Genomic DNA, 17,898 nt, shown 5'->3' with positions numbered 1-17,898 from the left:
ATATGGCAGATTACTTGATGTCATGGGGGGGAGGAAAACAGGAGACAGAAAAATATGAAACTCAAAAAATCTTACCAAAAATCCCCCAATATTGAAACTATCTTTACATGTAATTGTAAAAGAATTAAATTAAACAAAAGAAAAAAGAAATGAAGATGATAATAAAATATTTTTTAGTTGTTATAGTCCAAATTAAGTTGACCAGGAGCTATTTTTCCACTCCTGCTTCAGCATCTCCTTCCCCCATCAATGAATCACTAGTTTAGCTATAAACAGTAGCCAGTGAGCTCTCTTCTCATCTTGTGTCTTCTTTCTCACTCTCCCCTTCCCAAAACTGTTCATGTCCCTTGTCTTCCCTTTTCTCTCCAGGCAAAAATGGGTAAAAGAAGAGGGAGAATGTACAGAAAAATGACACTGATAATACTCATATGAACCTTCTCAGTTAATAGAGCAGGTAGAGGGAGCTTTTATAGTTGAAGCACAGGAGAAAGCTGAATTCAAAGATAAAATGTGGTGTAAAAATGGAGTCAATAGAAAAAAAGGGAAATGTAATGGGAGAAAGAAAAAGGAGAGGGGGAATAGGCCAAGATATTTCATATAATAAGATTTTTCTTTATTACATTGAGCTATTGCAATGATATGGAAGGGGAGAGGCAAGGGGGAGTGAGGGAACCTTTGCTCTCATCAGAGGTGGCTAGGAGAGGAAACAGCATATATACTCAATGGGGTATAGACATCTGGAATAAGAAGTGGGGGGAGCAGGGGGAAGAGGTGGGGATGTGAATAAAGGAGGAGAGGATGGACCATGGCGGGGAGAGTGGTTAGATATAACACATTTTCTTTTTTACTTCTTGTAAGGGGCTGGGATTGGAAGGCCTGTCCAGGACCATTGGGCCAGGTGGATTCTGGGCCTAAGGGGTGGTATGGGGGCTCAGGGCTTCTTGGCCCCAGGATCAGGGATCTGTCTGCTGCGCCACTCAGTTACCCTATAACAGAGTCAGTGAAAGGAGAGAGAAAATATAGTACATGGTAGTGGAGAAATAAGAAAGGAGGGAGTTGCGATCAGCAATGGCAACGTTGGAAAAATATGGAAGTAACTTTTGCGATGGACATAACATAAAGAATGTGATCCACCTATGACAGAGTTGTTGGTGTTGGAACAAAGACTGAAGCACATTTTTTATTATTATTATTTGGGGGAGGGTGCAGGGCAAATGGGGCTGGATGGCCTGCCTGGGGCCACATAGCAGAGTGATCTTTGCGTGTCTGAGGCAGGATTTGGACCTTTGGACCCTTGGACCCGGGTGCTCCTGGCTCAAGGGCCAATGCTCTGTCTGCCACCCAGCCACCCCTACTATTATTACTATTTTATTTTATTTTGGGTCTTTTTTTTTTCTTCTTTTTGGTTTTTGCAGGGCAGTGGGGATTGGGTGGCTTGCATGTCACATGGCTGGGTGATTGTTGGGTCTGTGGGGCTGGATGTGGGCTCCAGTGCTCATGGCTCCAGGGCTGGTGCTTTGTCCATTGCGCCACCTGGCCATACCTACAATTATTACTATTTTTTTATTTTAATTTTTTTTCTCTCCCCTTTATCTCTGAAGCAAGTCTATATTCATGGGGGAGGGGGTATTTTGTTTACTCTTAAACAAGATTATTTTATTAATGTAAAAAAAAATTTGTACAAAATGAGAATAAAAAAATTAAATTAAAAAAAAGAAGAGGGAGAATTAGCCATAAAGAGGAAGAGGAAGAGAGAAGGAGGTGCTCTTGAGAAGATATTGCCCTCTCCCCTCCAAAAAATTGAGTGGTGGCAATTTGAGACTTGCCAAGTGGCCTTTCCATTTGAGTTTGCTTGATTGGTTTGGGGGTTAGCCTTTCTTTGGCTGAATTTGACCTCAGTGTCCTCATTATCTCAGGATGGAGCAAGATGTTGGTCTTCTGTGCATCAGCTGGCCTATCTATGTCTTATTGTGTAATTCACTGCACGTTTGTATTCCCTTCCTTACATTACTTCTCCAAGAGAGTAAGACACTTGACCTATTCTTTGCCCCAGCAAGGAAGCTGTATAAGGGGAAGCAGTTGGGAGACCGAGCCAAGTGGCGCTGGAAGATAGCACCTGAGGCCTCTTATCTCTAGTGCCTTTTTCTTTATGGTTGCCCAAGAACTGAAAGCCCCTGCCACTGCTCAGCTAAAGGCTAAAGTGACCTGGCCTCCTGCCAGAGTTCTCAGCCAGGTGGGTAGTGCTGTGGAGGCTGGTGCCTGCGATGGGCTGATAACACCACCAGGGTGCTGTAAACAGGACACTCCACCCTTATTCAGTGGCCAGCCTCAGCTCTTGCAGCCTCTCCTGGATATCCTGGCCTAAAGCTCTGCTCCTGGGCCTTGTGGTTCCATGATCTCATTTCTGATGGTGCAGGCTTCTTTGCCTACATGTTGATTGTCCTCCTCTTACTCCCCCACCCCAAATCTGAAAGGAGGTACCCAATCCCTTCCCTAAAAGAATCTAGTAGCACTCTTAACCACAGACAGCTGTGGTGACTTCCTCTTGTGGCTTTTCTTCCTCTTCCTAAGACCAGAAATTCTACTGGGTAGTGTCTAACACCCAACTCTTCAAATTTCCTTGGGAAGCCTGAAAAACCATGGAGGGGGTAGAAAAAGGGGCTAACTGGACCACCAAACTTATATTGTGCCCACTCACATTAACTGAGGACAAGATCTGGTTGATTGAGAAAGCTTATATCTAACTCTGTAACTAGCTACTTTTAACCTTTGTAACCTAAATATTTTCCTGATTCCCTTTTAATAATAATAATAATAATAATAATAATAATAATAATAATAGTCATAATACATATCACTACCATGTTATAAATAGGACAATCTACTTCACTTCAACCTTTCCACAGTGCATGGTCTTGGTAATAGAACTAGAATGATAACTTCCACAAGGACCATTCCACATGGGCAATGATCTGAGTTATGAATAGATTTTTCTCCTTTTTTACTAGATGACATATGGCCAATAATTCATATAAAGCATTATAAAACTTGCAAGGTACTCTACAAACATGCTTTTATTTGCCCCTCACTTTAACCCTATGACATAGAAGCTTTCCCCAAAAAGTCCAGGCTTTTTTCATCTCCTTCAGGCTCAAGGCAGATGTTGCAGGTGTTTGCATTACCCTGAGAAGGCCTAGCTGACCAGCAATTTGAAGAGGAGAGGAAAACTGGCAAAAGAATACATGACAGAGAAAGATAATCTTTTGATCTTGTGCCTGATGATGGGCTCCACCAAGAGAGGATAGTGGTGGTTGCGGAGGTCAGGGACCAGGACCCAGCTCTTTTTGTCCTCTTCTGGATAGAAAGATCTAGATTGACCCATCTATTTGATGACAAAGGAGTCAGAATTTAGCCCTGATTCCTCAGGTAAAAACATTTTCTCCAAATGAGTTCAGTCAATTTTCTATGAATCAGTGGCTACTAGAGAAGACAAAGATTCTCACTGAAGAATATCCTTGTTCTCTCTTTTTTGACTTATTGACTTAGTATTGCTCTCTATAACATCAAGAGCCAAGGAAGGAGAAAATTGCTGGTCAAAGCACTAGGGAAGGACCAGGAAGTAGTTGTATTATTCACCTTGTGTATTAAATACTCTGCATCTTTTCTTGAGTGTAATGAGCAGAAAATTAGCTATTATAAAGAATAAATATCCAGTGCATGTTATTCAGAAGGGTGATAGAGAACCATAAGTGATGTGTGACTGGTACAAAATCCAGATAGATGAAGCATTCTAGCCATGGACAGTAAAGAGATCAAATCCTTCAGCATTTAAAGAAATTAATTTGAACTTTTCACTGAAAGATCAAATACTAAAATCTGAAGCTTAAATGCTTTGAACACATAATGAAAAGTCAGGACTGATGTTGATATAAAGATTAAAGGTGGCACAGTGGACAGAGTACCTTCCCTGGAGTCAGGAGTACCTGAGTTCAAATTCGGCCTCAGACACTTAATAATTACCTAGCTGTGTGGCCTTGGGCAAGCCACTTAACCCCATTGCCTAGCAAAAACCAAAAAAAAAAAAAAAAGATTAAAGGCAAAAGGAAAAGGAGATGGCAGAAGATAAGATAGATAGTGTCTTGGAAACAATGAATGTTAACTTTAACAGACTGAGAAATTGTGGAGAAGAGAAGAGTCTGGTTGCTATGGTCCATGGAATCACAAAGAGTCACAATTGAATGATTGAACAACAACAGAGCATAACCTATAGGGTTGATGGAGGCAGCTCCCCTTTATATTGAGAACTACTGATTCCAGATTATGGTGAAAGACTTGAGAATTACGACATCCAAATCTCTCTCCTACCCTATGTTGTATGTTTTGCCCTTCTACCTGCCTTTTTGCTCTTGATTTGTGGTTTACATAAATTTGCCTTTTAGAGCCTGTGCCTTATCTCTGTGGATTTGTGTGATTTTAGGAGAATAAAGTGACAATTAATAGACTGGTCTGGTGGGATAAAAATTCCTAAAAGGGTCAGATCTGTTCTCTAATCCTTTACTCAAAATGGAAAGAATACAAGGAGACAGTGTGGAGGAGATAGAAACCTTAGGAGAAGGAAATGCTTTTTCACTGATATACTTTATAATTTGGGGAAAACTAATAATATCCTTAGCCTATAAAATGATGAGAGTAATTCTGTCTTTTCCTATTTCGTAGGGAGAGTAAGCAAAAATTAATATAATCAAGTTTTAAGTTATCTTTAAAGCAGCCACTAATTTTAAAAGTATTACCTTCACCATCTGCAATGGAGAATACCATCAGTATCCAGGGAAAGAATTATGGACTTTGTACAAAGACCATTACCATCAAATTAGAAAAAAAAAGCATTATATTATTATGTAATTTCATTATCTCATACTTTATTTTTCTTCCTTAAGGATTTGATTTCTCTGTCATCACATCCAACTGAGATCAATGTATAACATGGAACCAATGTAAACACTTGACAGACTGCCTTCTGTGGGGAGTAGGGGGAGGGAAGCAAGAATGGGGGAAAAATTGTAAAACCCAAAATAAATAAACTCTTTCTTTAAAAAAAGTATTACCTTCAGAATAAATTGCAGATTTGCTTCCCTAAATGTATTAGGCTAAATGTTTAAAAAGTGAACTTGTATTGCATGATGAATTTTCCTTTTCTCTCAACACTGAAGTTTTGTCTTCCTTTGTTCTGCGCAAGATGCTAGTTTGCCCTTTTTTGGAATCACCTGATACCTACCTAGTACATTTTGTTGAAGCCTTTCCTTTTTATCCCATGAATGTTTATTTTCATGTGTCTCTCTCATTTGCAGCAGTTAGATTTTGTTTTCTTATCCATTCTGCCATTATCTTTTATTTTATAGGATTATTTGATCCATTTACATTTAATATGTGATGTTTAAGTTTGTCTTTTTCTCTATGTCTTTTATATTGATTAGTATCAATATAAGGGTATTAGTATACCCTTCTTTTTTGAGGTAAGTAACTTTGTCTCCATAGTGAGTTTTTGCTCTTTTGTCTGTTCGTACAAATTTACCAAGTTATTTAGATTTACCTAAATTGCTAATTTCTCTTTCTTCCTATTTGTGTATGTTAATTATCTGCCCTTCCTTTCCCACCCTGATAAGCCTATGATTCAAAATCTTTCCACTTGGGGCGGCCAGGTGGCACAGTGGATAGAGCACCAGCCCTGGAGTCAAGAGTACCTGAGTTCAAATCGGCCTTAGACACTTAATAATTACCTAGCTGTGTGGCCTTGGGCAAACCACTTAACCCCATTACCTTGCAAAACCTAAAAAAAAAAAAAAAATCTGTTCTCTATTGCTACCCCAAACCACTTAGCTTTAGTAACATTCTTTTGTGGTACCCTTGTATATGTATTCATGCATACATCTATATATGTGTATGTGTTTATATTTATGTATGTATACATTTATATGTAGATTTGAACTTAGAGGTAATAAGGAGCACTTAGGGTTTATTGATTGCCAGAGTTGGGTGTGGGAAGGGAGTCATTGGGATGGAGAGAAGTGTGTTTTAGGAAAATCACTAAGGAAATTCTGAGAAAAGAGTGGAATAGGAAGAAGATTTGAGAAAGGGAAAACAGAAGACAACTGTAGTAATTGGGACAAGATGATTAGGGCCCGAATGATGATAGTATGTCAGTGGAAATAATGAAACATGGAGAAGAGATATTGTCTAGGTTGAGGAGGAGCAAAAAGTTGAGTTTGACAACTCAGATTACAAACCTGAGTGACTAGAAGGATTCTGTTGCCCTTGACAGTGATAGGGAAGTTCTTACAAGGGGTAGGTTTTGGAGGAAAGACAATTCTGTTTTGGATATGTTCCAATGTAGATATTTGAGATGTCTACAGCATATCCCAGTTTGAAATGCCCTATATAGATTCTTAGTGATGCAGAATTGGATGGAATTCAGAAGAGAGGCTAGGGCTAGATTTAGATCTGGGATTTGCATGGAGATGATATTTGAATCCATGGAAGTAATGAGAACACCAAGAGAGACTATAGATATTCAAGAGGGTAAAGAGCAGAGCCTAGTGGGAATGATATAGATGGCCAACAAAGGAGACAAAAGATGGGTCAGTTAATGTAATAAGAAAACCTAAAAGGGAGCAGTGTTGTGAAAATCCAGGGGAGGAAAGAATATTATGTATTTTGATAGTGTCAGAGGTTATAGAGAAGTCAAGGATGAGGACTGAGAAAAGGTCATTAGATTTGGCAATTGAGAGATGGTGGGAACTTTGGAGAGGGTATTTGAAAGTAAATAATGAAATTAGATATCAGAAGATGTAAAAGAGAATAAGAGGAAAGGAACAGAAAGTGCTCAGTGTAGTAGTTTTGTTTTTTGAGGAGTTGAAGTGAAAGAGGCAGAGAGATATAAGAAAACAGAAGGGTTGCTAGCTAAGTGAAGAATTTTTTAAGGATGGGGAAAACATAGGCATGTTTGCAGTTGGTAGAAAAGAAAGTATGAAATAGAGGAATAATTGAAGATTAGAATGGAAATGATTATGATGGGTTCAGTTTACTGGAGAAAATGGGTTCAAGGCTCCCTATAAAGAGGTTGAGATTTGCAAAGAAGAAAGACCACCTCTTCATTAGAGACTTGAGTAAAGGAGGAGATACTGGATAATTATTTCAACCTGCCATATGAGGAGAAAAAAAGGTTTTTGATGAATTGCCTTTTTTTTTTTGGTGAATTTGGTAATGGCCTCACCTGGAAGGGGAGGATGGTCATAACAGACTTTGAAGAAAGATAATAAGGTTTGGAACAGCTGCTGTTTGCTTGTTTTTAACTAATTTATTTCTCCAACAATGTGCAAAGATATTTTTCAACAATCATTTCTTGGTAAAGTTCTAAGTTTTACATATTTCTCTCTCTCTCTCCTTCCTTCCCCAACAGAGAGCAATTTAATATAGATTATATACGTGTATGACTATGTTGAACATATTTCCATATTAATCAAGTTGTAAAAGAAGAATCATAACAAAAAGAAAAAAGCCACGAGGGGGAAAAACACAAAACAAATTTTAAAAATTGAAAATGGTAAGCTTTGGAACAGTTGCTATTCTTGAGTGGGCTAGAAGGTCAAAAGAAGGTACAGGAAGATTATCTTGATGCATATAATTTTATGTTAAATTAACACAAAATTTTAGTGACCCTATTCATGGCTTTGTAACTTCCTCCAGCTCTATTCAGGACCATGAGAGTGAGAACAAAGAAAACCAATAGTGGGATAATACAGATTTGGTGTATGGCAAGGTGTATGCTTGGCAATGGGACAAGGAAGCAAGGGATAAAGCAGAATGAACCACCAAAGGCTTCCAATATAGATGTTGAGATGACTATAGATTATCCCAGTTTGAAATGCCCTATGGGTTCTTAGTGATACAGGACTAGTTGGAATTCAGAAGAGAGGCTAGGGCTAGATTTAGGTCTGGGATTTACATAATTGAATCCATGAGAGCAATGAGATCACCAAGAGACTAGAGATTAAAGAAGGTAAAGGAATGAGCCAGAGCATTGGGAATGTACTGAGGAATGAGGATTTGTGGAGGTCATAGCAAGGATGAAAAATAGGGTTAGGTGTTGAAGGGCATAAGGAGAGATGGAATGATAGAAGATTATAATTGGATAAAGGAATTTTGGAATTCATGAACATCAGAGTAGAATACATGTGTATATCATTTCTACAAGTAGCAGAAATATGGAGAGAAAAATAGGTCTTGGCAAATGAGTAGAATGAGGAAATGAAAAATTAGGGTGTTTGAAGGAACATCAGTGTTTATATTGAAGTTGCCTAGTATGAGTGTAAAAGTTTTGGAGAGGGAGACTGTTAGCTAGTCTACTAGCATCTAGATTATTTATCTTCTTTCATTAATGATTAAATTCTTGGGGCAGCTAGGTGGCGCAGTGGATAAAGCACCAGCCCTGGAGTCAGGAGTACCTGGGTTCAAATCCTGGTCTCAAACACTTAATAATTACCTAGCTGTGAGGCCTTGGGCAAGCCACTTAACCCTATTTGCCTTGCAAAAAAAAAAAAAATTCAACTTTGGGACATAATGTTATTTTGGTTATGACTTGAGCTCCCTTTGCTTTTCTGGAGTTTCTTGTTCTAGGGAATCTGCAAAATTCTTTTTTTTTTTTGTTAGGGATTTTTAGTTATTTTCCTTCATATTTGTTCAATGTTTTATGACCTTTAAAATATTTATTAATTTTTTACTGTCTTTGTCTTACTGTTGGTTTATCTGCTTTGAAGCTAACCTTTCTCTGGTTGTGGGCTTTTTGGGTTTTTTTCTACATTTTTTTTTCAAATTCTCAGTACCTTGTCTGTGGATTTCCTCCTCATTCTTTGACTCCTACCATTTCTACTGTTTTAGAGATACTTCCCCCACACATGTACACATAACACTGTCCAGAGTAGACTGTTTGGAGAAAGGTGACCCTAGGTGTTTCCCATTGTCATGGAAACTCCTTTGATTCCTTTTCCCTCTAGATGAGCTGTTATCTTATCCACCTTCCTCCCTACCAACTTCCAAATGTGACACTGACTTTACTTGGCTGAATAGAATCAGTGGTTTGTACTGCCTATATCCATGGGGTTAATGGAGTAGGGGAAAAGTATTTCATAAGACTTATACCTGTATGGAGTTTCTGTCCTAGCTTTAATTACTATAGATTTGTTGCATATTTCTTTCTTTTTGGTTGTTAGATCTACTGCTTTGCTATTTTACCAATCTGGTTGGCAGATGGAAATCCACCTAAGATTAAATATTGCTTTGAATTGTGGGACATTAAATTGTTTGTAAATGTGAAAGCATTTTCTTCTGTTTTAGAAGAAATATACTTTTATAAATATATTTAACTAAATTATTGACTGTTGGGATAACCTTGATATTTGAAATGTAGATGATTCAGAAAATTAAAAATTTATCACTGGTTTTGACCTCTGCCTTCACTATACATCATACTATAATGTACAATTGAAATAAGTTTGATTGGCTCCCAGCTTACCACTACTTCAATTTCATTGCCCAGTGTCTGCCTGAAAAGGCAGAAAGAAATCAATTCAAAGCCATGGATAGTATCTAATTTGTATTCTTTGTCCTTAAATAATTGAAGTAGTCATTATTATTTTTATCTTGATTGTCTTACTTGTCTGGAATTGGATTCTAAGAGAAGTATGAATTGTCAGTATTATAGATCACATAGCTTATTCTACTCAAGATCTTGTATTCGATAATGAGAGATCTGAAGGGTAGGCGAGGCTTAGTCCCAATTCTTAGGGAAACAAGTCTAGGGAGAAGCTGTTGCACAGTAGATATAGCATTGTTCTTGGAGTTAGGAGGAGTTCAAATCTGGCCTCAGACACTTGACACTTATTAGCTATGTGTGAACTTGGCTAAGTCATTTAACCCTGACTGCCTTGCATCCTGAGCCATCTCCAGTCACCCTGATCCATAGCTGGACACTGGATCCTGATGACTCTAGAGGAGAAAGTGAGGCTGGTGATTTATCACAGCACCCCCTCACACTCATCCAATTCATGCATTTGTCATGACATCACCTCCCTGATGTCACTGTCTTCTTTGAGAATGAAGGACAAACATCAAACAAACCAGATTTGACATATTAATAACACTGCATGCATAATTATGTGGTCTGCTTGAAACAACTTAATCTTGTAGATAGATTGAACTTTAATTAAATGTTTATTCTGGGTGAGGCATAGAGCTGACCAGGAGATACAAATTGCAATAAAGCTATATATAAATATGTGCTAAGATCAGGAGATACAAATTGAAATAAAACTATATATATATATATATATATATATACATATATATATGTGTGTGCATATATATATATATATATATATGCACACACACACACCTCTTCCCTCCAAGAGCTTACATCCTAATGGATTATAAGACAAAAAATTGAAGGAGTTTGGAAGAGGGTTGATGAGGAGGGTTACCTGTCAGACTTGGAGAAACCAGAAGCCCTCACTTCCAAGGTTCTGGAGGGAGAGAGATGAAGAGCTGCCAACAAAAGGCATGTCATAGCGTTTAATGACAAAAAGGTTCCCACACTTGCTCAAGTGTCTGTCACTTCCTTCTCCTCCCTCTCTAATTTTAAAGCTGTGTAATATCAAATAGTCAAAATAACAAGATGATTATAAAAGAAAAAATAAGAATGCTATAGAGTTAGGGAAGCTGGCTGGCTGAAGGTGGTTACTGCATTTAATTCCTCTATGCTGATGTCAGTATGTGGGCTGTGCTCTTTTCCAGCCAGTGTTCCCTGTTCAGTGGTCCCAGAAAAGTCGGTATGTAGGCACCGACCACCCCGAGTTCGACGCACATTCTCCCTGGACACAATCCTTGGCTCCTACCTATTGGGTCAGTGGCCAAAAGATGCTGATGGCGCCTTTACCTGCTGCACCAATGACAAGGCCACTCAGGTAATAGAGTTTTACCTCATTTTCCCCACCAGGTATTGGGACTAAGATGGGTGATTCATCTAGATGGTACTTGATTGGTCATCCACACAAATAGTAAAGAGCAGTGGTCATGTAATAGCTATTCACTAGGATAATTTTCTTTTTTTGTTTTTTTGTTTTGTTTTTTGTAAGGCAGTGAAGTTAAGTGGCTTGGTCAAGATCACACAGCTAGGTAATTATTAAGTATCTGAAGTTGGATTTGAACTCATATCCTCTTGATTCCAGGGCCAGTGCTCTATCCATTATGCCACCTAGCTGCCCTTGGGATAATTTTCAAACAATGTTTTACTTGCCTAACTAATCGTAATATGTTTTACGTTTTCTGAATAACAACCTGAATGGTGGAAAATAAAATTCAGCTTGGGATTTTAAGTTTTGCCATGAATAATTCCTATTTGGTTATCCAAATTGAGTTTGTCTTTAGAATTAGTTATGATTTTTTAAAGTAAATTTACCTTCCTAATGATATGTCTAAGACATTAATAGATATTTGCATTTCTTGAGTATGCTCCAACTGACAAGATGACCTAGGAATGTGAAAATGGGAGAAATAAAATTGGGACTGAAAACTTATATATTAAGTAATAGAGCATTGATTTCTAGTTAGAAGAGAAGGTAGTAGATTTTATATTTGTGGTATCAAAAGTTCCACTATTGGAATGCTGTTTTCTTTCACTTGCTCCTTTCCTATATTATTTTTTAAATTATTATTTTGCTAACAATTTTCCATTATATGTAAAAAAATTTTAATAATTATTTTTATACTTCTTAATTTCAAATTCTCTCTCTCTTCCCATCCTTGAGAAGGCAAGCACTTTGATTTTGATGTATTAGTCTTATTGATTAATAAACCTAGAAAAGTCCTCCATCTATGCCTCTATTTGAGCTAAGGCATTACACTTTGAAGTTCTCTACCTTCCTCTCTTACCAGTAAGAAGAACATTGGATTTAGAGGCAAAATTTAGCCTTTCTGGCCCTCAGTTTTCTCATCTGCAAAATGAGCATATTGAATTAGATGAACTCCAGTTCAGATCAACTCCGCCCTTTGATCATTTACTTTTTTTTATCATATTCCTGTTTTCTTAAGCAAAATATTCCCCAAGGTCATCTATCCTCTTTTTATTTCTACTTTGGCAACTCCATTGACTTGCAAAAATTCCAACTATTATTTCTAAGTAAGTGATTCCCAAATCTATATCTTTAGCATTGACCTCTCTCCTGAACCAGACTCATATTCAAAATGTCAAGAGAACTAACAGTTCTGTCAGCATGTCAAACTAAACATGACCAAAACAAATCTTCCCACAAAACCTTCTCTTATTGGCTTCTCTATTTCTGTCTGTGACAGCACCATTTACCTAGTCTCATATTTGAAACCTTGTTTTTTTTTCTTTTTTCTTTCTCCTTACTCATAATACTTAGTCAAGTCCATCTTTGTTCAGTCCTTATCACACCTGAGCTATTGAAGCCAGTCTCCAATCAGATCTTCCTGCCTACATTTTCTTCCTTCTGCTCCCTGCCATTCCCCACGCTGTCAGAATTATCTTCTTTATTCATGGATATGGTTCCATAATTTCCAAGTTCTTGAAAGTTCCTTAGTCTCTACAGCACACAATTCAAACCCTTAATATATAGCTTGCTGGACTAACCCTCTACCACCTTTCCTTTCCAACCTTATCCTAGTTATCCTCCATATATACTCTGTGGTCCAGCTAGAACTAAAATCCCCTTCCCCTGTATGTGACCAGCTCCTATGTATACTACATGAAGGCAGTTATCTTGTCTTTCTACACTTTGTATCTCCCCTCTCCCCACTCTGTGCCTAGCACATTATATTAGGCACTCAATAAATTTGAATTTAATTGATAGTATAACACTCTCCATGCATTCTATAAGCATACCTCAGAGAAAAGAATATTGCAATAAAGTGAGTGATAGAACTTTGTTTTCCCAGTGCATAAAAAGTTACATTTATACAGTACTCTAATTTATTAAATGCACAATAGTTTTATGTTAATACACACACACACACACATATACCTCAATTAAAAATACTTTATTGCTAAAAAAAAATGCTATCATCAGAGCCTTTAGGAAGTCACAGTCTTTTTGCTGATGGAGGGTCCTGCCTCTATCTATGTTTATGGCAGCTGAATGATCAGGGTAGTAGTTGCTGAAGGTTGGGGTGGCTTTGACAATTTCTTAAAATAAGACAACAATGAAATTTCGTAGCAGTTGACTCTTTCATCTGAATACTTATAGGCCATTGTGGGGTTGTTAATTGATTTTAATATTGCTTTTCAAGGAATAGGGTGGCCTAAGGAGAATGACTAGTTGGCAAAGCAGTCAAAAACACAAACATTTATTGATTGTTTTCTCTCTTATATGGGTGAAGTTTATGATGCTCCAAAACAAATAGTAATATCAAAGATCACTTATTGCAATTCATCATAACATTTAATATCACTGAAAAATAATAAAAATAATTAAAATTATAATGAGATTTTCAAGAGTTACCAGAATGTAGAGGGTGGCTAGGTGGCGTAGTGGATAAAGCATCGGCCCTGGAGTCAGGAGTACCTGGGTTCAAATGACCTAGTTGTGTGGCCGTGGGCAAGCCACCTAACCCCATTTGCCTTGCAAAAACCTAAAAAAAAAAAAAATAAGAGTTACCAGAATGTGACACAAAGACATGATGTGTGCACATATGTTGGAGAAATGGCACTGATAGACTTGCTTGACATAGGGTTGTCACAAACCTATTTAGTTTGTAAAATAGGCAATATCCACAAAGTACTAACATGAAGTATGCTTTTATACAACTTTGTCCAGGGCTTCTTGGGGTAAATTTTCCCCAGTATTCACTCATAAATCTTTCCTGCTGAAGTTATATCCATTCATTTTTGTCCTTTTTGAAATAGACTAGGAGTTGGTCACACCTTCTCTACTCTCTTCCTCATTGGTTTAAATCCCTCCTTCACACCCTCCAGAGTCCTCTTCTTTTCCAAAGCAAATAATTAATTTTCTTACAGTACATTTTTCTAATGGTCATTAGCAAGTATTTGCATGTCCATCACTGCCTTTCACATGTTGGGATGAAAAAATAAGATTGAATTGTATCTCAAAAAACGTGTGTTCTTGTTTAGAGAAGATGAGTGAGCATACATCCAAGAAATCTGATGCAGCCAGAAGATGAGCAGCAGAGGAGGTGGTGAAATCAGGCTCCTAATTGTCAAGAAGAACTGACTACAAAGTGGTTGACCCTAGTAGGTGTTTGGGAAGAACAGTGAGGGAGGATGATGCCAGGTCACAGGGCCTTGTCTAGAGATTCAAGCCATTGCTATTCCTCAATTCTTAGGAAAGGGTTCCTTCTGCTATCTCATTGTTCAGACAGTAATCTAGATACTGCAGTCTTTGGCTTTCAGAGCTTTCAAAGATTCATGGTCTCTGTGTCCCCTACAATTATCCTCTTTTGCCCAAGCAAGGGAGATATTTTTTCTTTTTTTTTTTTTAAGGGTTTTTACAAGATAGTGGGGTTAAGTGTCTGAAGCCAGATTTGAACTCAGCTACTCCTGACTCCAGGGCCAATGCTCTATCCACTGTGCCACTTAGCTGCCCCTGCAAGGAAGATATTTGAGGAAGAATGGGATTTTAGATGGCAAAAGAAAGACTGTTAGTTCTTGAGGATGTCTTGTTTTTGTCTACAGGTTTCCTTGTCCTTTGATCCATATCCCTTCATCCTCTGTTCCCAACTTTCGAGGAAGCCCTCATCCCCTTCCTCAGCTGCAGCTTTCTTCTCCAGCTCAAGGCTGAGTTAGATTTTCCTTGGCTGGATCTAAAGACATGGGCTCCAGCCTCTCTGCAGCTGTAGGCCAGATCTTTTATATAACAGGCCCGGGCTCACTGCCACAGTGAGGTAGAGGTCAGAGATATTCCCTCCCCAGGCTTGGCGGGTCCAGGGCCACACGGCTCTCTTTTTTCCTGTGGATGGGCCCCAGACCTCGAGGAACTCATAGCAACCTGTAAATATTGTGTGGCTGCAGCAGGGAAGAATTCAGGCACTATGATCATCCATTCCTTTCTGTCTTTCTGCCTTTCTGTATCTAAACCAAAAGGTTTGCTCCACCCATGGAGTATTCAGGGCTTGTTTGTGTTCAAGGCTTCCACTCCATTCAACCAAAAGACCTCAGCTTGCTTTGGTGTGGTGCTAGAATGTGAATGACCCTCAAAGGCAGCATCAGTGTCAGTATTAGCATTGTGACTCCTCAAGAAATGAGTATGCAGTCACATCACTGTTGAATAACATGGTCCCCAAAAGAAACAGGAGGATAGAGTAGAGGACACAGAGCCCATGAATCTTAGGAAGCTTTGAAAGCCAAAATCTGTTAAAATTTGGGGATGATGCCAGGATACACTACTTAAACCAATATAACGGCTGTTACCACTCCAAACCTCTCTCCTGCCCTCTACCATGTCACTTTTACCCATGCCAGTATAGTTTGTCATCTGTTATACTCATTGTAATGGGATGGGCCTTACCTCTGCCACCCAGGAGGAAGCAGCTGTACCTTATATCTTGGAGTACATCTGCCTCTGCTTTCTTGGCTGCTAAATGTCTTTGCAGTGAGGCCTACAGCAATGGTTATGGTCTGGGTGGCCCAACCCTCTTCATACCCCTGATAATGTAGATACTTCTGAAGCCACTAACCTTGATCCAACCTTGACTCGGGTAGCAAGCATTTATTGAGTCTCTGCTGTGTGCATAGCTGCCAATGTAATGTAGCTAAGACTTGCTTTTTGATCAGAAATCAGGGTTAAAAACTTTCAACTGACTTTGACTGCAATAAAACAGTCAGCAGGTATTTCCTGCATGATCCCTCAGGAGCAGAGTTCTATATTATTAGATATTTGGGGCACAGAGTGAATTTATCACTCTTTCCATTACTACACTGCCTTTCATGTAAATGGGTTCCATTTCTTTGATCAGATTTAAACTGACTAAGAACAGAGACTATGTCTAATCTTTAGAATTAGGATATCTAAGTTCACATCCCAGGGGTGACTCTTGCTAGCTAAGTGACCTTGGGGAATTCATTCTGACTTTCTGAGCCTGTTAGCTCATCTATAAAATGAGAATGCTTTTACTACCAATGCCCCAGGGTGACTGTAAATAAGATACTTTGTAAATAGTAGAGTACCATATATGGTTGATAATAATTATGAGACAATAATAATGACACCATGTTCAATGGATTCATTGGAATAAGTGTGTCAGCTCAGGGAGTGGGTAGGATTGAGCCAGTGTTTCTTGAAAAAGATGGCCTTAAATTGTGCACCTACAAGAGGGAGTTAGATTAGAGTGAGAAAGGAAGGAAGAGGAATTGTTCCAGATGTGTGGGACATCTTGAGCAAAGATTTTTGAAGAAAAAGAGGACTTAGGGATTCTAAGAAATCTACTTAGATGGAACAGAAAGATAAGGTAGGAATAAATCAGGAACTGAGAGCAGATGGGAAAGGACTAACAACTGGAAGGCTATTCATATTCAGATATGATACAGTGAGGTCGATAGAAACCAGAAAAAGTCCCCAGGTGTTTAAAAGGGCATTTGATTTTTTTTTTTTTTTTTGAGATTGTCGACAGGCAAGCATTGAGCAGGGAGCAGATAGTTTTAATAAAAGGAGTAGTAAATGATTTATATGACTGAAAAGATACATTCCTGGATGATGTGACTGCAGCTAAGTCCTTCTCTTTCCCCACACCCTAGCTAAACAAATAATAAAAATGGAGAATCTCTGGCTAAGGAACTGATGGAAATGTACCATCATTGTCACTCTCCTGGTCTGGAGGGGTTTCTGTGAGCATCTTTGAAGTGTTTGTAAAGAATTTATTTTACTGCAAGCATACACCTTTCCACCTTTGACACTCCTTCCTAATAATCACTAGTTGGAAAAGCAACTAGCCTGCTTTAGTAAATTAGTCCTGCCTGGTGAAGGGGCAGGTTTGGCAGCAGCCCATGCCAGTGATTGTGGTTACTCCCTCTATCTTCTTGCTGTGCAAAGCATTTTGTCTTGTACTATATAGAGAGAGGAAGTGGTCTTACCACAGCTGAAACAACTATTTCAGAAAGTTCCTCTGTTGGCCACCTTATTTTGTAGACAGCACACTGGGGTACCTGCCCCTCCCCATCCCACATAGGCTTGCGCCCCCTATCCCAGTTGTTTCTAGAGGATGTGGGTGTGTTTTCCACATGAGCTGCCTCTGGACTGACTTGGCCCCTGTGAATAAATCTAACTGGCATTTCTCAAACATGAGGGGAGGGGAAGACCTGAGGTACAAAGTTGAATATGCTTCTTCCTTGTTCATCTTTTTTCACCTTGTTTTCCCCAGCCTCAATTCTAATCATACCTCTTGCCCCCAAACTAGTGTTGCTATGATTTTTTTTGGTATTGTTTGAAAACAAGGAAAAAGATTACAAGGCCACCCCTTTCTTAACACTTTGGCAACTTTGACAACTTATTCTGTGGGTTTGACCCTTTTGATAATGGAGTGATAAAGGCAATGGGACTAGATGAAAAATATCAGATGACTATTGGATTGATTAACTTGCCTTTTTTTTTGCAGTTTGATTTCTGCTCTCACTAGTGAGAGTCTGCATAGGTGTGTATGCATATACATGCACATATATACCCTCACAAGAAAGCATCTAGGCATGTGACATGCTGGACTAAAGAGTCCTGGGAACTTCATTACTTTTATTGTTGGTTTGTTTTTTTTAGTTTTTGCAAGGCAGTGGGGTTAAGTGGCTTGCCGGAGACCACACAGCTGGGTAATTAGTGTCTGAGG

At 38.6% G+C, this 17,898-nt stretch overlaps 1 protein-coding gene across 5 annotated transcripts in view; it reads left to right on the top strand.

Moving 5' to 3' along the window:
* FAM117A (family with sequence similarity 117 member A) overlaps positions 1-17,898 on the top strand; it is a 53,007-nt gene that overhangs the window by 22,311 nt on the left and 12,798 nt on the right. For all 5 annotated transcript variants that reach the window (XM_074224231.1, XM_074224229.1, XM_074224228.1 and 2 more), the window contains exon 2: positions 10,846-11,015. In XM_074224231.1, coding sequence (XP_074080332.1) covers positions 10,846-11,015 — 170 coding nt within the window. The remainder of the gene's footprint in view (positions 1-10,845; positions 11,016-17,898) is intronic.

The sequence above is a fragment of the Macrotis lagotis genome, chromosome 2 (genome assembly GCF_037893015.1).
Source record: "Macrotis lagotis isolate mMagLag1 chromosome 2, bilby.v1.9.chrom.fasta, whole genome shotgun sequence".
NCBI lineage: Eukaryota > Metazoa > Chordata > Mammalia > Peramelemorphia > Peramelidae > Macrotis > Macrotis lagotis.
This window is presented reverse-complemented; position numbering and strand designations above follow the sequence as displayed.